The 26,262-nt window shown below is 42.2% G+C and overlaps 2 protein-coding genes across 2 annotated transcripts in view; both read left to right on the top strand.

The window, feature by feature from the left end:
• The first annotated feature begins 92 nt into the window (after positions 1 to 92).
• LOC124121666 lies at positions 93 to 24,565 on the top strand. Its single transcript, XM_048394880.1, has 5 exons — positions 93 to 2,047; positions 17,884 to 18,211; positions 19,329 to 19,643; positions 20,003 to 20,176; positions 20,469 to 24,565. The coding sequence occupies exons 1-5, from the start codon at positions 239 to 241 to the stop codon at positions 23,615 to 23,617; spliced, it is 5,775 nt and encodes a 1,924-aa protein (XP_048250837.1). The 5' UTR covers positions 93 to 238; the 3' UTR covers positions 23,618 to 24,565.
• The window catches only part of LOC124121660, a 94,638-nt gene continuing 83,513 nt past the window's right edge, over positions 15,138 to 26,262 (top strand). Inside the window, exon 1 of the mRNA XM_048394869.1 lies at positions 15,138 to 15,326. The gene's annotated coding sequence lies outside the window, so the exon portion shown is untranslated. The remainder of the gene's footprint in view (positions 15,327 to 26,262) is intronic.

The following is a 26,262-nucleotide window of genomic DNA, read 5'->3' as shown; positions in this document are numbered from 1 at the left end:
TGCCCCTGACCTGAATGCATGCAATAAACTAGGAGATACTGTCTTTCATTACCTTTGCAAGTATGGCCTTACATCAGCCGTGGAAAAAGCAATTAACACTGGTGTGGATGTCAATGTGCATCGTGTAAATGGTGACCCTTTGTACCTTGCCATACAAAATGGTCACTTAGGGGTGGTGAAACTGCTGGTGAAAACAGGATTTGATCTGGATAACCAGAAAGGTCTTAGATTTGCTTCTATGAGCCAGAACAAGGACATGCTAGACTTTCTTTTAGACAGAGGAGCACAGGTTGATGGTGATGTTGTAAACAGTGCTTGTGAGGTGGGGAACTTGACTATGGTCAAAATGTTATTTGAGAAGGGTGCTACTGTTGACATGATGTCATCTAATGGAGAAACTCCTCTTCACAGCTCATGTAGACGACAGTCAGATGTTATGTCATTTCTGCTGGCGAAAGGAGCAAGTGTGAATCAACTTTCATCTGATACAGGTGACTCACCACTTCATACAGCAGCACATCAGGGATATACAGTGTGTGTCAATGTCTTACTGAAGGCCGAGGCTGATGTGAATGTACAGAATAATACAGGTGACACACCACTTCATACAGCAGCAGATGAATTCTTTAGATCTACAGAGTGTGTTGAAGAGTTACTGAAGGCAGGGGCTGATATGAATGTACAGAACAATACAGGTGACACGCCACTTCATAATGCAGCAGTGTGGGGATCTACAGAGAATGTTGAAGAATTACTGAAGGCCGGGGCTGATGTGAATGTACCGAATACTACAGGTGACACGCCACTTCATAATGCAGTAGTGATGGAATCTACAGAGAATGTTGAAGAGTTACTGAAGGCCGGGGCTGATGTGAATGTACCGAATACTACAGGTGACACGCCACTTCATAATGCAGTAGTGATGGAATCTACAGAGAATGTTGAAGAGTTACTGAAGGCCGGGGCTGATGTGAATGTACAGAATACTACAGGTGACACGCCACTTCATAATGCAGTAGTGAGGGATTGTACAGAGAATGTTGAAGAATTACTGAAGGCCGGGGCTGATGTGAATGTACAGAATAATACAGGTGACACACCACTTCATGCAGCAGCATTGTTTGGATCTACAGAGAATGTTGAAGAGTTACTGAAGGCCGGGGCTGATGTGAATGTACAGAATACTACAGGTGACACGCCACTTCATAATGCAGTAGTGAGGGAATCTACAGAGAATGTTGAAGAGTTACTGAAGGCCGGGGCTGATGTGAATGTACCGAATACTACAGGTGACACGCCACTTCATAATGCAGTAGTGATGGAATCTACAGAGAATGTTGAAGAGTTACTGAAGGCCGGGGCTGATGTGAATGTACAGAATACTACAGGTGACACGGAACCTCATAATGCAGCAGTAAGGGAATCTACAAACTGTGTTGAAGCGTTACTGAAGGCCGGGGCTGATGTGAATGTACAGAATACTACAGGTGACACGCCACTTCATGCAGCAGCAGCAGCAGCAGGGTGGGGAACTGCAGAGTTTGTTGAAGAGTTACTGAAGGCTGGGGCTGATGTGAATGTACGGAATAATAGAGGTGACACGCCACTTCATGCAGCAGCAGCAGAAGAAGGGTGGGGATCTGGGGAGTCTGTTGAAGTGTTACTGAAGGCCGGGGTTAATGTGAATGTACAGAATAATACAGGTGACACGCCACTTCATGCAGCAGCAGCAGCAGCAGCATGGTGGGGATCTGCAGACTATGTTGAAATGTTACTGTTGTCCGGGGCTAATGTGAATGTACTGAATAATACAGGTGACACACCACTTCATGCAGCAGCAGCAGGAGCAGGGTGGGGATCTACAGAGGGTGTTGAAGGGTTACTGATTGCCGGGGCTGATGTGAATGTACAGAATAATACAGGTGACACGCCACTTCATAAAGCAGCAGTGAGGGGATCTACAGATTGTATTGATGTATTACTGAAGGCTGGAGCTGATGTGAATATACAGAATAATACAGGTGACACACCACTTCAAAAGCAGCAGTGAGGGGATCTACAGATGTACTTCAACATGTCCGTCTAGCTTCTATAGACTCCCTGATGTAATGTACAGAATATAGTGTGAATGTAGTGTAGTTGCAACCTTCAACATGTTCGTCTAGCTTCTACAGACTCCCTGGTATAATGTACAGAATATATTGTAAAAGTAGTGTAGTTGCAGCCTTCAACATGTTCGTCTAGCTTCTAAAGACTCCCTGGTGTAATGTACAGACAATAGTGTGAATGTAGTGTAGTTGCAGCCTTCAACATGTTCGTCTAGCTTCTATAGACTCCCGGGTGTAATGTACAGAATATAGTGTGAATGTAGTGTAGTTGCAACCTTCAACAAGTTCGTCTAGCTGATAGACTCTCGGGTGTAATGTACAGAATATAGTGTGAATGTAGTGCAGTTGCAACCTTCAAAATGTCCGTCTAGCTTCTATAGACTCCCTGATGTAATATAGAGGAATATAGTGTGAATGTAGTGTAGTTTCAACCTTCAACATGTTCGTCTAGCTTCTATAGACTCCCTGGTGTAATGTACAGAATATAGTGTGAATGTAGTGTAGTTGAAACCTTCAACCTGTTCGTCTAGCTTCTATAGACTCCCTAGTGTAAAGTAGGGAATATAGTGTGAATGTAGTGTAGTTGCAACCTTCAACATGTTCGTCTAGCTTCTATAGACTCCCTGGTGTAATGTACAGAATATAGTGTGAATGTAGTGTAGTTGAAACCTTCAACATGTTCGTCTAGCTTCTATAGACTCCCTGATGTAATATAGAGGAATATAGTGTGAATGTAGTGTAGTTGAAACCTTCAACATGTTCTTCTAGCTGCTACAGACTCCCGGGTGTAATGTAAAGAATATAGTGTGAATGTAGTGTAGTTGCAACCTTCAACATGTTCGTGTAGCTTCTATAGACTCCCTTGTGTAATGTACAGAATTTAGTGTGAATGTAATGAAGTTGCAACCTTCAACATGCTTGTCTAGCTTCTATAGGCTCCAGGGTGTAATGTACAGACTATAGTGTGAATGTAGTGTTGTTGCAACCTTCAACATGCTCGACTAGCTTCTATAGACTCCCTGGTGTAATGTCCAGACTATAGTGTGAATGTAGTGTAGTTGCAACCTTCAACATGTTCGACTAGCTTCTATAGACTCCCTGATGTAATGTACAGACTATTGTGTGAATGTAGTGTAGTTGCAACCTTCAACAAGCTCGTGTAGCTTCTATAGACTCCCTGGTGTAATGTACAGACTATAGTGTGAATGTAGTGTAGTCGCAACCTTCAAGATGTTCGTCTAGCTTCCATAGGATCCCTTGTGTAATGTACAGAATATAGTGTGAATGTAGTGTAGTTGCAACCTTCAACATGTTCGTCTAGCTTCTACAGACTCCCTGGTATAATGTACAGAATATATTGTAAAAGTAGTGTAGTTGCAGCCTTCAACATGTTCGTCTAGCTTCTAAAGACTCCCTGGTGTAATGTACAGACAATAGTGTGAATGTAGTGTAGTTGCAGCCTTCAACATGTTCGTCTAGCTTCTATAGACTCCCGGGTGTAATGTACAGAATATAGTGTGAATGTAGTGTAGTTGCAACCTTCAACAAGTTCGTCTAGCTGATAGACTCTCGGGTGTAATGTACAGAATATAGTGTGAATGTAGTGCAGTTGCAACCTTCAAAATGTCCGTCTAGCTTCTATAGACTCCCTGATGTAATATAGAGGAATATAGTGTGAATGTAGTGTAGTTTCAACCTTCAACATGTTCGTCTAGCTTCTATAGACTCCCTGGTGTAATGTACAGAATATAGTGTGAATGTAGTGTAGTTGAAACCTTCAACATGTTCTTCTAGCTTCTATAGACTCCCTGGTGTAATGTACAGAATATAGAGTGAATGTAGTGTAGTTGCAACCTTCAACCTGTTCGTCTAGCTTCTATAGACTCCCTAGTGTAAAGTAGGGAATATAGTGTGAATGTAGTGTAGTTGCAACCTTCAACATGTTCGTCTAGCTTCTATAGACTCCCTGGTGTAATGTACAGAATATAGTGTGAATGTAGTGTAGTTGAAACCTTCAACATGTTCGTCTAGCTTCTATAGACTCCCTGATGTAATATAGAGGAATATAGTGTGAATGTAGTGTAGTTGAAACCTTCAACATGTTCTTCTAGCTGCTATAGACTCCCGGGTGTAATGTAAAGAATATAGTGTGAATGTAGTGTAGTTGCAACCTTCAACATGTTCGTGTAGCTTCTATAGACTCCCTTGTGTAATGTACAGAATTTAGTGTGAATGTAATGAAGTTGCAACCTTCAACATGCTTGTCTAGCTTCTATAGGCTCCAGGGTGTAATGTACAGACTATAGTGTGAATGTAGTGTTGTTGCAACCTTCAACATGCTCGACTAGCTTCTATAGACTCCCTGGTGTAATGTCCAGACTATAGTGTGAATGTAGTGTAGTTGCAACCTTCAACATGTTCGACTAGCTTCTATAGACTCCCTGATGTAATGTACAGACTATTGTGTGAATGTAGTGTAGTTGCAACCTTCAACAAGCTCGTGTAGCTTCTATAGACTCCCTGGTGTAATGTACAGACTATAGTGTGAATGTAGTGTAGTTGCAACCTTCAACATGCTCGTCTAGCTTCTATTGACTCCCTGGTGTAATGTACAGAATATAGTGTGAATGTAGTGTAGTTGCAACCTTCAACATGTTCGTCTAGCTTCTAGAGACTCCCTGATGTAATGTACAGACTATAGTGTGAATGTAGTGTAGTTGCAACCTTCAACATGCTCGTCTAGCTTCCATAGACTCCCTGGTGTAATGTACAGACTATAGTGTGAATGTAGTGTAGTTGCAACCTTCAAGATGTTCGTCTAGCTTCTATAGACTCCCGGGTGTAATGTACAGAATATAGTGTGAATGTCGTGTAGTTGCAACCTTCAAGATGTTCGTCTAGCTTCTATAGACTCCCGGGTGTAATGTACAGACTATAGTGTGAATGTAGTGTAGTTGCAACCTTCAACATGTTCGTCTAGTTTCTATAGACTCCCGGGTGTAATGTACAGACTATAGTGTGAATGTAGTGTAGTTGCAACCTTCAACATGTTCGTCTAGCTTCCATAGACTCCCTGGTGTAATGTACAGAATATAGTGTGAATGTCGTGTAGTTGCAACCTTCAACATGTCCGTCTAGCTGCTATAAACTCCTTGGTGTAATGTACAGACTATAGTTTGAATGTAGTGTAGTCGCAACCTTCAAGATGTTCGTCTAGCTTCCATAGGATCCCTTGTGTAATGTACAGAATATACTGTGAATGTAGTGTAGTTGCAACCTTCAACATGTTCGTCTAGCTTGTATAAACGCCCTGGTGTAATGTACAGAATATAATGTAAATGTAGTGTAGTTGCAACCTTCAACATGTTCGACTAGCTTCTATAGACTCCTTGGTGTAATGTACAGAATATAGTGTGAATATAGTGTAGTTGCAACCTTCAACATGTTCGTCTATCTTCTATAGACTCCCTGATGTAATGTACAGACTATTGTGTGAATATAGTGTAGTTGCAACCTTCAACATGTTCGTCTATCTTCTATAGACTCCCTGATGTAATATACAGAATATAGTGTGAATGTAGTGTAGATGCAACCTTCAACATGTTCGACTAGCTTCTATAGACTCCCTGGTGTAATGTACAGAATATAGTGTGAATGTAGTGTAGTTGCAACCTTCAACATGTTCGTCTATCTTCTATAGACTCCCTGATGTAATGTACAGACTATAGTGTGAATGTAGTGTAGTTGCAACCTTCAACATGTTCGTCTAGCTGCTATAGACTCCCGGGTGTAATGTAGAGAATATAGTGTGAATGTAGTGTAGTTGCAACCTTCAACATGTCCGTTTAGCTTCTTTTGACTCCCTGGTGTAATGTTCAGAATATAGTGTGAATGTAGTGTAGTTGCAACCTTCAACATGTTCATCTAGCTTCTATAGACTCCCTGGTGTAATGTGCAGAATATAGTGTGAATGTAGTGTAGTTGCAACCTTCAACATGTTTGTCTAGCTTCTATAGACTCCCGGGTGTAATGTGCAGAATATAATGTGAATGTAGTGTAGTTACAACCTTCAACATGCTCGACTAGCTTCTATGGACTTCCTGATGTAATGTACAGAATATATTGTGAATGTAGTGTAGTTGCAACCTTGAACATGTTCGTCTAGCTTACTGACACTTTGGTGTAATGTACAGAATATAGTGTGAATGTCGTGTAGTTGCAACCTTCAACATGTTCGTCTACCTGCTATAGACTCCCTGATGTAATGTACAGACTATAGTGTGAATGAAGTGTAGTTGCAACCTTCAACATGTTCGTCTAGTTTCTATAGACTCCCTGGTGTAATGTACAGACTATAGTGTGAATGTAGTGTAGTTGCAACCTTCAACATGTCCCTCTAGCTGCTATAGACTCCCTGATGTAATGTACAGACTATAGTGAATGTAGTGAGTTGTAACCGTCAACATGTTCGTCTAGCTTCTATAGACTCCCTGGTGTAATTTACAGAATATAGTGTGAATGTAGTGTAGTTGCAACCTTCAACATGTCCGTCTAGCTGCTATAGACTCCCTGATGTAATGTACAGACTATAGTGTGAATGTAGTGTAGTCGCAACCTTCAACATGTTCGTCTAGCTGCTATAGACTCCCTGATGTAATGTACAGAACATTGTGTGAATGTCGTGTAGTTGCAACCTTCAACATGTTCGTCTAGTTTCTACAGACTCCCTGGTGTAATGTACAGACTATAGTGTGAATGTAGTGTAGTTGCAACCTTCAACATTTTCGTCTAGCTTCTATAGACTCCCTGGTGTAATGTACAGACTATAGTGTGAATGTAGTGTAGTTGCAACCTTCAAGATGTTCGTCTAGCTGCTATAGATTCCCTGGTGTAATGTACAGAATACAGTGTGAATGTAGTGTAGTTGCAACCTTCAACACACACACGCACGCAAGCACGCATGGACGCACGCACGCACGCACACACACACACCGACACTGTGATATTGGTAGCAGACCGTCCTATTTTATAATTTCATGGGACGAGGGTGCAACGTGGTTTTGTTTGACGGAACTTGATTTATCATTCAACATACACCTGGTGCAAGTTAAATCAAGTTTCTAAAATCAATGCGAAAACTTATACACATTTTTATGTGTAATTTTTTCATTCATCTCAGTATACAGCATAAATCATAAAATGAGGTTCACGTTTCAAGAACATGTTGGACTGAATGTCATGGTACAAGTTAAATCATTTCTAATATTTGAAGAAATTGTAGTGTCCATTTTCCCTCGAAGTTTGCAAAACAGCTGTTTTTTCTGGTCACATAACTTTCTACTTGTGTAACATCCAAAGTAATTTTTAGAAATGCTTATCGGTGTAACTACTGCTTTAAATACTTGGTATATATTAATTTTATAGTTAAACAGCCAGAACGAGGTTTTTCATGAAGTTATAATCACTGTTTACAGACATGTTTCTTATTTTCAGGTTCATTCTCACACAAAATACACAAATTTTTATCTATTTTCATCTGTTGTAGTTCCGCTTGGGTGTATACTATTTGATGAATAAATATGATAATATTACAAATCGAGCAACATGGTTTCTTTTTTGCATGGTGAGTAAGGTATTTGGTCCTGGGTTTGGTCGTGACCCGGGTTTGACTTGAAAGTGTTCAGCCGATGTCAGATTAAGCCGAAATACGGAAAAATCGTGCTGACTCCCTCCCTTGGGGTTGTATGTGATACGGATGGTGTTGCTCATGCTATCATTCACTGATTTGGGCAATACCTACTGACACCAGTAACACTGATTACACTTCACTCACTCACTGCACACGTGAACACAATCACTCATTCATGGCAACGTCCCCCCATGTGTCCCTGAATGAAAGACTTCTATCACTGGTTTGTCTGCTTTTAATGTCTGACCAGGCTGCCAGGTTGTGTGTCACCAGACCGAAGGATTCTACACTGGTGGCCAGTGCCGGTGTATGACATGGGTATGAGGGTGAGTGTGTAGTGGTGGGTGGGTGCTTCTACTCTGGTGGTCAGTGCTACACTTATGGCGATGCCATTGTATGACACGGGTATGAGGGTGAGTGTGTAGTAGTGGGTTGGTGCTTCTACTCTGGTGGTCAGTGCTACACTAATGGCGATGCCGGTGTATGACACGGGTATGAGGGTGCGTGTGTAGTAGTGGGTGGGTGCTTCTACTCTGGTGGTCAGTGCTACACTAATGGCGATGCCGGTGTATGACATGGGTATGAGGGTGAGTGTGTAGTAGTGGGTTGGTGCTTCTACTCTGGTGGTCAGTGCTACACTTATGGCGATGCCATTGTATGACACGGGTATGAGGGTGAGTGTGTAGTAGTGGGTTGGTGCTTCTACTCTGGTGGTCAGTGCTAAACTTATGGCGATGCCATTGTATGACACGGGTATGAGGGTGAGTGTGTAGAAGTGGGTTGGTGCTTCTACTCTGGTGGTCAGTGCTACACTTACGGCGATGCCGGTGTATGACACGGGTATGAGGGTGAGTGTGTAGTAGTGGGTGGGTGCTTCTACTCTGGTGGTCAGTGCTACACTTATGGCGATGCCGGTGTATGACATGGTTATGAGGGTGAGTGTGTAGTAGTGGGTTGGTGCTTCTACGCTTGTGGTCAGTGCTACACTAATGGAGGTGCCGGTGTATGACACGGGTATGAGGGTGCGTGTGTAGTAGTGGGTTGGTGCTTCTATTCTGGTGGTCAGTGCTACATTTATGGCGGTGCCGATGTATGACATGGGTATGAGGGTGAGTGTGTAGTAGTGGGTTGGTGCTTCTACTCTGGTGGTCAGTGCTACACTTATGGCGATGCGGGTGTATGACACGGGTATGAGGGTGCGTGTGTAGTAGTGGGTTGGTGCTTCTACTCTTGTGGTCAGTGCTACACTAATGGCGATGCCGGTGTATGACATGGGTATGAGGGTGAGTGTGTAGTAGTGGGTGGGTGCTTCTACTCTGGTGGTCAGTGCTACACTAATGGAGGTGCCGGTGTATGACACGGGTATGAGGGTGAGTGTGTTGTAGTTGGTTGAGGCTTCTACAGTTTTTGCAGGCTGTTTCATTGGAAACACCTTGTTATATTTCATTTCGCAGTATGGCACTGCATGAAAAGGATTTGGTATGCCAATCAGGGAAATTGGCTCGGGTTAAGAGTTGTGACACGGTCAACATTGTGATCTTGTACAGTGAAGTTAGTTTACAATAAAGTGTACTTTGCAATCCATTGCCACATCACAACGTTTGTGTACTACTGCAACCAACTAAGGTCTCAGGAATTCCTTCTGGCGTTGAAATTAACCCCTTTTTGCTTACATACAATTTGGTTAAACTAAGAATGTGCCTGTGCTCCTATGAAACATGTCTTGCCAGACATTTATTGTACCACCACAGACAATTGTGTGTGAAATACATCCTGTTAAGATTGAAAAAATAAATCCTTTGTCTACAAGTGAGAATTCCGAGTATCTCTCGGGCAAGGAAACGCCAATTTACCACCCCGTTTGATAAGTCAACAATTAACAGCTCAGATGCAACTGAGGAGCATCAGGCTAAAATTGAAAAGGTGTTTGCTGAGCATGCTGATGTCTTTTCCTCTGGTGATACTGCATCAACGGTTCCTCACCATCACCACCACCATCACCATCACCATCACCATCACCATCACCACCTTCATCACCATCACCATCACCATCACCACCACCATCACCATCACCATCACCACCACCACCACCACCACCATCACCATCACCATCACCACCATCACCATCACCATCACCATCACCATCTTCATCACCATCACCATCACCACCACCATCACCATCACCATCACCATCACCATCACCATCACCACCACCACCACCACCATCACCATCACCATCACCATCACCATCACCATCACCATCACCACCACCATCACCATCACCACCTTCATCACCATCACCACCATCACCATCACCATCACCATCACCACCACCACCACCATCACCATCACCACCACCATCACCATCACCATCACCACCACCACCACCATCACCACCACCATCACCACCACCATCACCATCACCATCACCACCTTCATCACCATCACCACCATCACCATCACCATCACCATCACCATCACCATCACCATCACCATCACCATCACCATCACCACCACCATCACCATCACCACCATCATCACCATCACCATCACCACCTTCATCACCATCACCACCATCACCATCACCATCACCATCACCACCACCACCACCATCACCATCACCACCACCATCACCACCACCATCACCACCACCACCACCATCACCATCACCACCACCATCACCATCACCACCATCACCATCACCATCACCATCACCACCACCACCACCATCACCATCATCATCACCATCACCACCACCATCACCATCACCACCTTCATCACCATCACCATCACCATCACCACCACCATCACCATCACCATCACCATCACCATCACCATCACCATCACCACCTTCATCACCATCACCACCACCATCACCATCACCATCACCACCATCACCATCAACATCATCACCATCACCATCACCATCACCATCACCATCACCACCTTCATCACCATCACCATCACCACCTTCATCACCATCCATGTAGGCAGAGACATAGGCGTATACCATCGGGACTTGATGATGAGGTCAAAGAACAAATCAACTGTAAGCTTCTGGTGTGATTCGGGCGTCATTTAGCCTTAGGGCTTCGAACATGGTTTTAGTTCGCAAAAGAGACTCTCCCCATACAGTTTGTGTGTATTATTATCTTTGTATCGTCAGACAGTTCGAGAATCTTATGCGCTCCTGAGAGTGGAGGAAATCCTTGATTGTGTAGTAGGGTCTCAGGTCAACAGTATCCTTGAAATGAAATCTGGATATCATCAGATTGGAGTTGATGAAAGTCATAAACGTTTCACAGATTTCACAGCAGGACCTTCAGGGTTCTATGAATTTAACAGGCTCACATTTGATTTAGTTTATGTTCCTGCTACGTACCAAATGGAAATTGAACAGATTTGTAGTGATCTCCATTTTTAAATCCGTATGATATATTTAGATGATCTGATAGACTTTGCATGGAGGAACACTCATCACGACTTAGACTCGTTTTCCAATGTTCGAGGGAAAGTGAATTGAAACTTGTTCCCAAGAAATGTAGTCGACTCCAGGATGAGGTGAAATATGTTGGTCATATTATTTTTCAGAAGAAATACCGGTTGATCCAGACAAAGTTGAAAAGATACTTAACTGGCCTGCTCCAAAGGACAGTGATGAACTGAAGAGTTGTCTCGGTTATTACCAAGAATTTGTTCCAAAGTTTGCTGGCATTGCTAAGCCCCTTACTAATCTCTTATCACCAACAGCTCGGTGAAAGAAAGCAAGAGAGAAAGTTCTGGTAGAAAGGTGACAAAGTTGCAATGGGGTCCTGATCAAAGCTTTGCTCTTGATAAGCTGAAATTGGTTCTCACATCATCACCAGTTTGGGGGTATCCAGACTGTTCTGAACCTTTTGAATTGCACACTGATGCTTGTAGAAATGGTTTAGGAGCAGTTCTAAAACAACGGCTAAATGGAAGTCTAAAAGTGATATCCTTTGCCAGTCGGAGTCTGAATAAAGTAAAACAAAACTATCCAGCCTATTAGTTCGAATTTCTCGCCCTGAAATGGTCCGTTACAGACATAAGCCTTGACTATCTATATTGACACCAGTTTACAGTCATGACTAACAACAAACCCTTGACTTATGCTTTGACATCAGCCCGATTAGATGCTACCAGACATCGTTGGCTGACCTCATTGGCAACATACAACTTTGATCTTAAATACAGATCAGGTGTGCCCTATGCAGATGCACACGTTATATCCAGATTACCAAACAGTTTGTGAAGATGTTGGTCCGCCGCCACGTCTGGGACATTCTGGCATGCATGGGCATAGACAAGGGATTGGAAAGAGTAACAGAGTCAAGATAACATTCAAGTGGCACCAATTCTGTAAAGCTTCAGGCAAGGTTTCATTTCAGTGTTCACGATTGTATTCCTGAGCGAATCCATTCTGACGAGGTAGCACATTTTTATGGGAGATTGATAAAGGAATTATGCTATTTGCTTGGAACCACCGTCTATCATCCCTAAGGAAATGGGATGTGGAATGGTTCATCACAATTTAGACTTTAGACATGTTGGGTACACTTGAACCAGATAAGAAAGCAGATTGGAAACCTGATTTTTCTCCTCTGGTTCATGCTTACAACAGAACTCGCCATGAGTCGACGAAGGAGTCTCCTTTCCCCTACTCTGTGGAAGGCAACAGCAGCAGCCTGTTGATTTGGAGTATTGTTGGGAAAGAGATGCTGGACAAAAGCTGACCTCCTATGTTGAATCCATGAGAAAGAAACTGAATGATGCGTATAACTTGGCATCAGCTTTATCCAGACATGCTAGAACCAAACAGAAACGGCATTTTGATCCCAAAACTAGAGGCACAGTCCTAAAAGGTGGAATTCTTGTGAAAATACCAGCATTCGATGGGAAACACAAAATATCAGATCAATGGGATAATGATCTTCATAATGTTATAGGGCAGGCTAATTCTCTGGTACCTGTTTTTACATAATTACCTGTCCATTATAATTAAGGATGGAAAGGACCAGCTACATGGGAAGGAATAGTGCAACGTATGTTTTTGTTTGTTTTTTAACGCCGCACTTATTCCAGATATATGACGGTGGTCTGTAACTAATCGAGTCTGGACAAGAAAATCAAATGATTGACATCATGAGCTTCGAATCACATGTGTCAACATGCATGTCAGCTAGTCTGACCTTCCCATCTCCTTAGTCGCCTCTTACGACACGCATGGGTTGCTGAAGACGTATTCTCCACTCGGATATTCAGGGGTCGAAAAGTATGGCAGTAAGAGACGGGAGTAAGGGCTACAGTGATGGTAGAGACGGGAGTACGGGTAACAGTGATGGTAGAGAGGGAAGTACGGGTAACAGTGATGGTAGAGACGGGAGTACGGGTTACTGTGATGGGAGAGACGAGAGTACGGGTTACTGTGATGGTAGAGACGGGAGTACGGTTACAGTGATGGTAGAGTCGGGAGTACGGGTAACAGTGATGGTAGAGACGGGAGTACGGGTAACAGTGATGGTAGAGACGAGAGTACGGGTTACTGTGATGGTAGAGACGGGAGTACGGGTTACTGTGATGGTGGAGACGGGAATACGGGTTACAGTGATGGTGAAGACGGGAGTACGGGTTACAGTGATGGGAGAGACGGGAGTACGGGTTACAGTGATGGTAGAGACGGGAGTACGGGTTACAGTGATGGGAGAGACGGGAGTACGGGTTACAGTGATGGGAGAGACGGGAGTACGGGTTACAGTGATGGTAGAGACGGGAGTACGGGTTACAGTGATGGGAGAGACGGGAGTACGGGTTACTGTGATGGTGAAGACGGGAGTACGGGTAACAGTGATTGTAGAGACGGGAGTACGGGTAACAGTGATGGTAGAGACGGGTGTACGGGTTACTGTGATGGGAGAGACAGGATTAAATGCAATCCATCTGCCTGGACCAGGATGTAAGAGGCACTGATCTGACCTCGACCCTATGGCCTAAGAGGGAAATAGCGTGTTTGTACGAATGTGTCTTGCTTGTTCACATATCACGAATCTGCCTTAACTGTTACTTCTTTACACATTTCTCAGAGATGGAGTGAAGGAGTAGAATAATCCGCCCTTTAAGTGGTTCGAGATGCATATTCACGATTTTATAAACTAAAATATGAAAAAGGGTAAAATGGAGGGCACAATTCTCGAACACATTTGAGTTCATGACCCGTAATCTAAGTCTGTACAATATCATTTCTCTGATTTAAATAGCCTAGAGAAAATTGTCCCCTTTGAGAACGGACGGACGCTGAAATCGCTGCATCACCTCCCTCGGGGTTTAACTGACCATGCCAAAGGTTAAAACATCGGATTCTTGTCGGTATGTTTTTTATCGGGCGTAGCAGTTATTCATATATTTAGCAAAACACCCACAGTACATTCCCTCATGATGTACATAGACAAATATTATTAAAACTCTTATATGTTAATTTATCTAAACAAACTTTGAATGTTACAGACTGAACGTATTTTGAAAAGCCTCATACCAGTTATATAAAAACAAATATTATTTGATAATGAATAAGGCTCAATACCATGAGTACTGGCTTGCCAACTTTGACTAATACACAACCACTTCACGAAGCACAAATGTACAAAATCGAAAAACTGTTAAGATATTTTATAAAATATGCGAATTTTTGTCATTGGATCTTTTTTTTAAATATCATAACCCATTTCCGAAATGGTCAGTTAACACCATATCTTTCCAAGATCTCATGCCTGAAAAAACCCCTTGAAACTGAAGGATTTATGAAGATACATGTACAACGATAATGACAGTCCTAAACCTACACGGTGTAGTGCATACACACTATTCTGGTGTCTACAGAATGGACACTATGACATGTTATGAGACCAAAACAAGTATGCATAACTTACTTAATGTTGGATAGTTAACGTGCGCTTTCCTACATGAGAGGAAAGGCCCGTTTTATATCTGGTGCTAATAGAAAGCTAATAGAGCTGGTACCCCTATTCGTTACACGGATTTGTATTCATTTCTCACCGCTTCATGTTAAGCAACACTGAGCTACGTCCCACGACTGGAAAAAGACTCGTACTTTGCATTGGCAAAAGTATAAGCCTATCTGCCTGAGCTTGCGTCGCGTATCACCTGGAGAACCAGTTTTTGCCTTGCCGTCGGGTGGCGCTGGTGTTACTTAGCGAGGCATGCTAGCGCTGCGGTGGAGCACAGGAGTCTGTATCTAAAAATAGACGCCCTCATGCATATTCATGACCATCTCCACACGCGAGCCCGAGCTCGCGTGTGGAGATGGTCATGAATATGCATGAGGGCGTCTTTTTTTAGATACAGACTCCTGTGGGTGGAGCTTGCTTCTGCTATCCTACACGACTGTGAGGAGCTTATAAACAGTTATATTTAGCACGGGTTTTTCCTGCTTCCTTGCAGAGGGTCTTGACTCTGGTTTCGTTCACACATTTCTCCTTCATACAACACAGTAAGTAAGTGTCCACGGTGTTATGCTTGTTTGTATACCTCATTGTATCACTCTTCAATGTCTTGTTGAATTTGAGAACGAATGGGACAGTGTGTATTCTGACATAAGACTCCAACTCGGCGTAGATGACTGAACTAAAACGAAACGAAACGAAACTAGTTTCAGTATTCTTGTTTATTACAGAATGACGAATAACAGCAAATTATATATATAAAGGTCCAGTACTTGGACTGTTCTGAAGCATTGTTTTGTAAACAATAGTCGATAAGCCCTGAACTTACTCGGGTGTACTTGGCTTATTCCGCGAGAGGAGTTTCTGCTCCAGTGGTCACATCGATCACCCGGCGCGTGTAGGCTTATATCATCAAACTTTTGTTTGAAAGCAAACGCACTTATTCTGAAATAAGAACAACCGGGTCAATGCAAGCCTTACGTATTGTTTTACATAATTATATAGACATCCTACAACCGCAACACTGCCAACTCCCCGACGCGCCCGTGATCGCATCTCGTTTTATGTTTGCTCGTTTTCAAACAACAAAACAACAAAAAGGACCCCTGTGAGTGTTATAAAGCAATGTAGCCGATTGTTAGACAATGATTGTAACTGTATTACATTGTTTTTGTTGAGATTCAGTAGAAGGTCATTGCTTTGCATTTGGCCAATGTTTAGTTGTCAGGAATGTAATATTATGTATTCTAAGTAGTGGTGTTGAAGTTATTATATTTAGATGCTCGAATTATCTGTAAAATTCCGAAATAGGATGGATTTCAAGCGTTATCGAAACATGTAGAATATTATGTAATGTTCTAGTGACACTGGACTTGTCAAGCACTGTGTGGAATGTGCTGGAAGCTAGTTATATCACACATTATCTGACATTACATCAAGACCAGTTTCCATATGAACATCACTTTTCACCCTTGTGTTCAGCCTGAGCCTATCTCGGAAGCTTGACCACTGTTGCGGATAGGTGTACATTATTATCACCTCCATCATATTTGCATTTGATACTGATATTGAATATTGTTCTACTACTCTATTGCAAACTGTCATTGTAATTGCTGTGCAGTTATTTGTATTGATTTGTAAACTTAGCAGTCAACTGACTTGTACTAAGGAGAGATCAGATAAAAATCATTGCAATCTGTCTTTCTTTTATCGGATTGTCACTGGTCGCAGTCGGAGAAATCACAGCTAAGGGAATTAACCCAGGATATTATGTCATATTGTTCACGTGGTTACGAGAATGACCAGTTGTGAATGTCTGCACATCTATTGCGCATCTGCAGCGGCACGGGGAGGTTAACAGCAGGGTGTCAGGGTGCATCAGTTACATGCCGGACTGTAGGGCTGATGGTTTATGATAAACTGTTGTGAGCGCGGTTCCTCTATTTTCCGGTCTCCCGATAAATTGATAAAAACATGTGTTATTATTTATATTGACTACAAAAATTGAGTGTGACACCTGATAAAATAGAAAAAGAATTTGGTATAACTGAGGCGGTGCAGGTGGTCACATGACACGTGTTGTTAAGACGATGGCTATAACTCGTACAGTTGGTCGACGAGAAATTTGTATTCTGTTATAACGCGACGATCGGGAATCAAAACAGTGGAAAGAACAAGGGAAGAGTGGCGATAACTGATAGGTGACCAATATGGTTTAGATGACAGCACATCCATGGAGGATAAATACGCAAATGAAAATAATATTGAACGTTTTGGGATATATTCTTAATGAAATTGGAACAGTTCATGATATATCTTTTTCTAAATCTGTAGACTCATCCAAAATGAAACAGATGAATGGCCCAACTTTCATGTTTCAGTGTGAGGACATTGTTGCATCAAAGTTTCCGGTACTCCTCCAACATTTGCATACAGGAACTTACATAACATTAATGAACCTTTAAATCAAGTAACGATTAATGCTTATTTTATAATCAACTGGTGAAGTTTTGACATGTAGACCCTTGTTCTTTGCCGGGAGTTTGTTTTGACAGTAAACCTTGTTTCACCTTGATTAATATGACATGTAAACATAAAATGTATTTCTGAAACAGCACCTCACGAAATATAATGATGACATGTTTATAAACTGAATCCTACAGTCACAAGGGGTACAACGATGTGTAAGCCTTAATATATTGCTTCATATGCTTTTCTGAAATTCAAGTGTGCTTTTATATGTTGTGTCTATGGCGTCCAATGGCGCCTCCATCTGCTTCTGTGGAATCTTTTAAACACCACGGAGGCTATTTATGGTCATTATCAAAATGTAATGAAATCTGGTAAATGTGTCGTAAGTGGGGTTCAAGATATGTGCTCTTTTTTTACACTGATTGACCTTACTTCGACCATACTGAAAGGTAACATTGACTTGACTCCTTATCCAGGTGAGCTACAGTGCTGTGGCGGAAAATGTAGGACCGTCCTGTTGACAGACGTTGTACACATTAGGCGGTTTTGTTGTAGGATGATGATGACGAGTGTGGTGCCAACTTAGATTGAAGACCCTCATGAAAGACAGGAAGTAGTGAAGAATCTTCAAAGATAGAGATTAGAGTGGCTGAAGTTGTTGAATATGGCCGAGATGAAGAAAGGTCAAAGTGACACAGACAGTGAAGAATGTACACCAGCAAAGTGCAGGAGGCAAAGCAATGATGAGGACAACCCGCCTGGAACCACTGACGGATCAGGAAGTACTGTGGAGGATTCAGGAAATAAAGATGTTGATGAAGAGAGTGTTGACGAATGTTTGTTTGGTGACATGACAGTTGAAGAAGAGGGAGATGAAATCGAAGATATGTATGAACTTGGAGCATGTGCTACAAAGGTCAAATTCCAGACGGTTCAACAACAGTCGTACCAACTTGTAGGTAAAGGTATGTATGCTTACAGGAAGTAAGGCTAGGTAATGATGCCCTCTTGACAGCAACAAGTTCGAGTTTTTCCTCGGTCACTTGGCTCCTGTTGTTTCAGAAAGAGCCAACACAAGTTACAAAACGAGCCAATGCAAAATAAAAGAAAGCAGTGCATTTCAGGCTATTTTTTTATGCTCATATCATCTTCCCGAGGCAAGGGACGCAGCTAAGTCCAGTTTCCACCCTTGCCGAACTAGACTGGAATTATGGAGTTATATTTTGGCTGGACTGGCACAGTCTAATTAAATACGCATAACGAAATTGATATGCAGTTCGTAAACAACATTGATTTCAACGTGCACATTTTTGACAAGTGCATGATGTGTACCGTCAACTGGGCGTCGACAGATATTTTCCAAATCTTTTGAAGTTTTTAATCAAGGTGTTCACTTGATTTGGTGATTTGATGCACTTCGCGAGGCAAGGCCCATTTTATTTCAATATATCTTGTTCACTGATCAGAACTGGTGCAGCCATTTTGTTTGAAGCAAATGCAAGTGATATGAGAATCTGATTGGTCAATAGGAGGGTCATAGAAGGGACATAACTCGTATTAGCCACTGGTGGCGCTAAGATTGAGCACAGTAATCGTACCCAAGTACTGAAAGGTTGGAAACTGGACTTCAGAGTCAGTTAACTCCCTTTCCTCGGGAAGATGTACTCATACATGTGATATAACACTAATAGGCTGAAGTGGCATTAAATTATTTCGTCATAATTCAGGTGAGCCACAGAGTATTGTGGCTATACTGCCTCACAATAATGGAAACACAATATGAATAGCCATGTCAAGTAATCATCTTAATCAAAATCCATAGTTGACTCCCAGTCGCTCTTGCCATAATGTCATCGGAAGTTAAACTATGAATTGATCACATTTCTTTTCAAAAACCGTCCTCTAAATTTTCATTGTGATCCAACTGTAATCATCGCCAATTATGAAACAACCAAAACAGTGTTTTATTGCAACATGCTTAGATACAAAGATGTCGGTCAGAACAGGCCATTGGCTGAGTAACCATAAGGTTTTCCTGAAACTAATCCGAATGGATAATAGCCATGTTTGTTCCCATCATAGACACCACGGTACTAGCACAACACATTGTGGGATGTTGTCAGCAACCACAGGGAGAGGTAATGTCGGCACCACAGCAGGGGACACAACTCCAGCAAGCTTCAGCTGCTGATGTTGATCAGACAACAAGTCGGACACAGATGTCAACAACTACGTCTTGTGTAGTCCCCGAAACAACTGTTGTACAAGTCCCGAGAACAGCAGCACTGACACCAGCGTCCACATCCACTCTTCTACCCAGAATACCAGGATCTGTTGTATCAGAGATACAGTCATCAGGGCCACCTGGGGTACCAGTGCCTGTGCATTCTCCCGCAGGTGAGCGCTGTTACATGGTACACTCACATGACTAATGGTTCAGATTTCTAATACTTACAACAGGATAATTACAAATGACGCTTTTTAGCGAATATTCTGTGGCATCTATGCCTACATTTTTGGGCAGGGTGTCTGTAACCGTATACAGCCTCAATACAATCTCACCCGGACTGATCAGAGAGTTGTAAGCTCTGCTCTATTTCAGGTTAGCCATTTTAGAAAACGTAATGAGACCTTTAATGGAAATATAATGACTAATATGAAGTAGTATGCCTCTCTTCATGATCGTTGTCTATAGAGATAGCTAGGTTCAAATATAGAGACATCTGTGAGGGCTTCAGTCCCAGTTTCTGTTTCAGTTGTCCAGTACAACTATTTCTACGTACGGCAGAATTTTGAGGATGTGACAGTCAGGGGCGCCAGGAATCTGAACATTGGCGGAACCCAGAACATTAGAGGAACACAGAACGATGGTGCACCTCGGACCAACCAGGAAGAGGAGAAACAACTGACTGCAGCACAGAAGATCAGGAGTGAGTTATCTACTTTCTTTCGTAAACTGTCTGATCTCGTTTAGAACAATAACTTACACAGAAATGAGAAATGCTGTGAGAAAACATGTTTCAGTTTGATCAGTTTGATAGATAATATTTTTAATATTTTGTGTTTGGAGGGCACGTGTCAACATAAGGATGCTCAGAGTCCAACCTTATTTGATGATGGCTACAATACGTTCCTTTAACTGAGAATAAATTATCATAATAATAAGATTGTTAACTTTAACATAGATTTTTTAATATAGTCAATTATAAAATTGTTTTACAGAAAGAACGGAATCCAGGATACAGTCGTGGACTAAAGACATGGTGGAGACAGAAGGCCTGCAGAAGGTGACAGACAAGCTAGACAGAGGAGCAACATGGGTGACAATTAAAGGAAGACCAGGAGAGGGGAAGTCTACAATAGCCTACATGGCTCTCAAAGATCAGCACACTCAGGGAAGACAAGTGTATCAGGTGGTGTCACCGGAGGAGTTCAATGAGGTCATAACGGCCAGCACTAACCCTGTCATTATGTTAGATGACATATTTGGTGATCTGGAATTTGATGTAGCAGAATGGGCCAAGTGGAGACCAAGTCTACAACCTTTTGTGGATGTGAAAGATCCTGATAAATATACAGAAAAAGATTCCATAGACAAGTCCACTGATATCAAAAATGTTTTAAAGAGAACAAAAGATGAGCAAACAGAGCTGAAAAGAACAGCGCCTAACAAAGACCAAACTATCATTATCCTCGTAGGCCGTGATTATGTGTTGAAATCCTCATTGTCAGACTTGGGAAAGATGGCAGATTACATATCTAGTCCCCTGTATGTGGTGGAAGTTTCTTCTCAGAGAGACTCTAATGAACGAAGGAAGATTTGGCATGTTCATGTCAAAACAAAGACAAAGATGGACTTTGATGAGTCAACTGTGTCTCAGATATGTCAGGCTGACTGTCCACACGGCTTTCCCCATGTATGTAAAATGTTTGTAGCGACATATGGAAAGGATCAGACGCAACCTTCAGCAGAGACTGTTTTAGATTTTTTTAAAATGCCTCTTGTGTTCCTCAAAAAGACTTTGGATAAAATTCTTAAGGATAAGATAAAGCGTTCACTGTTCATGGCTATGATTAAAAGAGATGGGAAGGTTAGTGGACAGGAGTTGGAGGAGGATGATAATCTTGCATATGAAAGCATAACAGCTGCTGATGATTTGGTTGGATCTTATCTCAAGAAGGAAGATGACACATACATGTTTGACCATCCCTCTATATATGACAGTGTTGCTTTAATACTCAGTACAAAACAACCAAAGTTTGTCATCGAAAATTGTAGTTTGTCATTCATCCATCAGCGACTTTGTCTTAAACCATCCACAACACAAGGGGAAAATGTTCCTAGTGAGACAGGTCTTGTTGCAAACATCTCATGGACCTTTGCTGGACATTTAGCCAGAAGATTTGCAACCGAAATTGCGAGAAGAAATTTGTTGCATGTCTTATCGCACGAGGCATGTTGTAATTCAGAGTTTATTGACTTGCTCATGGACTGTCTGAAGACACCCTGTCAGATGTCTGTTCCTGATATTCTGAAACTAGCTGATATTTCTTCAGGACAATCATTTTGTGAATTGCTTTCAAGCAACAAGTCACATCATCTGATAAAAGTTATTATGGAGAAAGAAAACATATCATTCAGCCAATGTGAAATACGTGACATTTTACTTGGGGTGTGCAAGAATGCTGCTTGTAGTGTATTGACCTACATCAGTGGACACATGAAGCTTGACATGGATGCTAGATATGGTTGGTTTAAAATAACTCCGATCATGTTTGCAGCCCAAACCAAAGACAGCGAGTTTGTCGATCAGATTCTGGCCCTTGCCCCTGACCTGAATGCATGCGATAACCTAGGAGATACTGTCTTTCATTACCTTTGCAGGTATGGCCTTACATCAGCCGTGGAGCAAGCAATTAACACGGGTGCGGATGTCAATGAGCATCGTGTAAATGGTGACCCTTTGTACCTTGCCATACAAAATGGTCACTTAGGGGTGGTGAATCTGCTGGTGAAAACAGGATTTGATCTGGATAACCAGAAAGGTCTTAGATTTGCTTCCATGAGCTATAACAAGGACATGGTAGACTTTCTTTTAGACAGAGGAGCACAGGTTGATGGTGATGCTGTAAACAGTGCTTGTAAGGTGGGGAACTTGACTATGGTCAAAATGTTATTTGAGAAGGGTGCTACTGTTAACATGATGTCATCTAATGGAGACACTCCTCTTCACAGCTCATGTAGACGACACTCAGATGTTATGTCATTTCCGCTGGCGAAAGGAGCAAGTGTGAATCAACTTTCATCTGATACAGGTGACGCACCACTTCATACAGCAGCACATCGGGGATATACAGTGTATGTCAATGTGTTACTGAAGGCTGGGGCTGATGTGAATGTACAGAATAAGACAGGTGACACACCACTTCATACAGCAGCACATCGGGGATATACAGTGTGTGTCGATGTGTTACTGAAGGCTGGGGCTGATGTGAATGTACAGAAAAATACAGGTGACACGCCACTTCATACAGCAGCACATCGGGGATATACAGTGTGTGTCGATGTGTTACTGAAGGCAGGAGCTGATGTGAATGTACAGAAAAATACAGGTGACACGCCACTTCATACAGCAGCAGGAAGGTGGGGATCTGCAGAGTGTGTTGTAGTGTTACTGAAGGCTGGGCCTGATGTGAATGAACAGAATAAGACAGGTGACACACCACTTCATACAGCAGCAGCAGGGTGGGGATGTGCAATGGCTGTTGAAGTGTTACTGAAGGCTGGGCCTGATGTGAATGTACAGAATAATACAGGTGACACACCACTTCATACAGCAGCATTTTTTGGATCTAAAAACTGTGTTGAAGTGTTACTGAAGGGTGGGGCTGATGTGAATGTACAGAATAAGATAGGTGACACACCACTTCAAACAGCAGTAGCAGGGTGGGGATCTGCAATGTGTGTTGAAATGTTACTGAAGGCTGGGGCTGATGTGAATGTACAGAATAAGACAGGTGACACACCACTTCATACAGCAGCAGCAGATGAGGAATATACAGTGTGTGTCAATGTGTTACTGAAGGCAGGGGCTGATGTGAATGTACAAAATAATACAGGTGACACACCACTTCATACAGCTGCAGACAGTGGATCTACAGAGTGTATTGAAGTGTTACTGGAGGCTGGAGCTGATATGAATGTACAGAATAAGACAGGTGACACACCACTTCATACAGCAGCAAAGAGTGGATCTACAGAGTGTATTGAAGTGTTACTGGAGGCTGGAGCTGATATGAATGTACAGAATAAGACAGGTGACACACCACTACTGAAGGCTGGAGCTGATGTGTCACACACCACTTTGTAAAACAGCATAGCAGGGATGTGCAGAGTGTGTTTAGCGAAGATTTTATTCCATGTCATAGTTCCCCATTCATTACACACTGGTAAATACGTCTCAGATTTCATCAGTATATATATAGTTATGGGCGTGGCTATGTAGCCTGGTGGGTAAGGTGTCTGCTCCTGTGGACTGGGTTTGACTTCCTGGAAAGTGTTCAGCAGAATCTCAGCTGCTGTCAAATTATACCCACATAGTTAGACGAGAAGCATTGACAAATCGTACCCACCTACTCGCTGCTGCTCTACACTCTCTTACTCCATGCGTTGTACCTGTCAAATAGTCATTTTGTTTTGAGTGAGTGAGTGAGTGAGTATGGTTTTACGCCGCTTTTAGCAATATTCCACCAATATTACGGCGGGGGACATCAGAAATGGGCTTCACACATTGTACCCATGTCGGGAATCGAGCCCGTTTTTTTGGCGTGACGAGCGAACGCTTTAACCACTAAGCTACCCGACCGCCGCTTATTTTGTTTTGGCAATGTTTACATCATTCTGTGGTTTGTAAATCACTCACTCTCTCCCTAGCCGATAACCACGAACCCTTAAACTTCTATTTCTGCAAGTACTTGATCACATTTCGTTCCTGGATCACCTTTCGCTTCCAAAAGTCAGAGACTGGTGCTTATTTTACCGATTTCTCAAAGGGAAACGATTTCCCTAGCTGACTCAAACTTCTTGTGGATATACCCCAACGACATCATGTCTATGACAAAGGATTTCTCTGTTTCTAAGTTCCGTCTGTGAGGCTAAGAACTTGTCAATTAACCCCTGTAGGACTAAAAAGAAATACATTGACTCCCTGGTGTAACGTACAGACTATAGTACGAATGTAGTGTAGTTGCAACCTTCAACATGTCCGTCTAGCTTCTGTAGACTCCCTGGTGTAATGTACAGAATATAGTGTGAATGTAGTGCAGTGTAGTTGAAACCTTCAACATGTTCAGCTAGCTTCTATAGACTCCCGGGTGTAATGTACAGAATATAGTGTGAATGTAGTGTAGTTGCAACCTTCAACATGTTCGTCTAGCTTCTATAGACATCCTGGTGTAATGTACAGAATATAGTGTTAATGTAGTGTAGTTGCAACCTTCAACATGTTCGTCTAGCTTCTACAGACTCCCTGGTGTAATGTACAGAATATAGTGTGAATGTAGTGTAATTGCAACCTTCAACATGTTCGTCTAGCTTCTATAGACTCCCTGGTGTAATATACAGACTATAGTTGCAACCTTCAACATGTTCGTCTAGCTTCTATAGACTCCCTGGTGTAATGTACAGAATATAGTGTGAATGTAGTGTCGTTGCAACCTTCAACATGTTCGTCCAGCTTCTATAGACTCCCGGGTGTAATGTACAGAATATAGTGTGAATGTAGTGTAGTTGCAACCTTCAACATGTCCGTCGAGCTTCTATAGACATCCTGGTGTAATGTACAGAATATAGTGTGAATGTAGTGTAGTTGCAACCTTCAACATGTTCGTCTAGCTTCTACAGACTCCCTGGTGTAATGTACAGAATATAGTGTGAATGTAGTGTCGTTGCAACCTTCAACATGTTCGTCCAGCTTCTATAGACTCCCGGGTGTAATGTACAGAATATAGTGTGAATGTAGTGTAGTTGCAACCTTCAACATGTTCGTCTAGCTTCTATAGACATCCTGGTGTAATGTACAGAATATAGTGTGAATGTTGTGTAGTTGCAACCTTCAACATGTTCAGCTAGCTTCTATAGACTCCCGGGTGTAATGTACAGACTATAGTGTGAATGTAGTGTAATTGCAACCTTCAACATGTTCGTCTAGCTTCTATAGACTCCCTGGTGTAATGTACATACTATAGTTGCAACCTTCAACATGTTCGTCTAGCTTCTATAGACTCCCTGGTGTAATGTACAGAATATAGTGTGAATGTAGTGTCGTTGCAACCTTCAACATGTTCGTCCAGCTTCTATAGACTCCCGGGTGTAATATACAGAATATAGTGTGAATGTAGTGTAGTTGCAACCTTCAACATGTTCGTCTAGCTTCTATAGACATCCTGGTGTAATGTACAGAATATAGTGTGAATGTAGTGTAGTTGCAACCTTCAACATGTTCGTCTAGCTTCTATAGACATCCTGGTGTAATGTACAGAATATAGTGTGAATGTTGTGTCGTTGCAACCTTCAACATGTTCGTCTAGCTTCTATAGACTCCCTGGTGTAATGTACAGACTATAGTGTGAATGTAGTGTAGTTGCAACCTTCAACCAGACTATTGTGTGAATGTAGTGTAGTTGCAACCTTCAACATGTTCGTCTAGCTTCTATAGACTCCCTGGTGTAATGTACAGAATATAGTGTGAATGTAGTGTAGTTGCAACCTTCAACATGTTCGTCTAGCTTCTATAGACATCCTGGTGTAATGTACAGAATATAGTGTGAATGTTGTGTAGTTGCAACCTTCAACATGTTCAGCTAGCTTCTATAGACTCCCGGGTGTAATGTACAGACTATAGTGTGAATGTAGTGTAATTGCAACCTTCAACATGTTCGTCTAGCTTCTATAGACTCCCTGGTGTAATGTACATACTATAGTTGCAACCTGCAACATGTTCGTCTAGCTTCTATA

The sequence above is a fragment of the Haliotis rufescens genome, unplaced genomic scaffold, assembly GCF_023055435.1.
Source record: "Haliotis rufescens isolate VD_foot unplaced genomic scaffold, xgHalRufe1.0.p SCAF_130, whole genome shotgun sequence".
In the NCBI taxonomy this organism is placed as follows: Eukaryota; Metazoa; Mollusca; class Gastropoda; order Lepetellida; family Haliotidae; genus Haliotis; species Haliotis rufescens.
Note: the sequence above shows the minus strand (reverse complement) of the source record. Positions and strands in the feature narration are given on the sequence as shown.

Bases quoted from the DNA above. Each gene is read 5' to 3' on its own strand.
- LOC124121666 (XM_048394880.1), top strand. From the start codon at position 239: ATGAGCCAGAACAAGGACATGCTAGACTTTCTTTTAGACAGAGGAGCA. The intron at 19,644-20,002 runs GTGAGCGCTGTT...TTTCTGTTTCAG, and splicing joins GCCTGTGCATTCTCCCGCAG to TTGTCCAGTACAACTATTTC. The intron at 20,177-20,468 runs GTGAGTTATCTA...ATTGTTTTACAG, and splicing joins TGCAGCACAGAAGATCAGGA to AAAGAACGGAATCCAGGATA.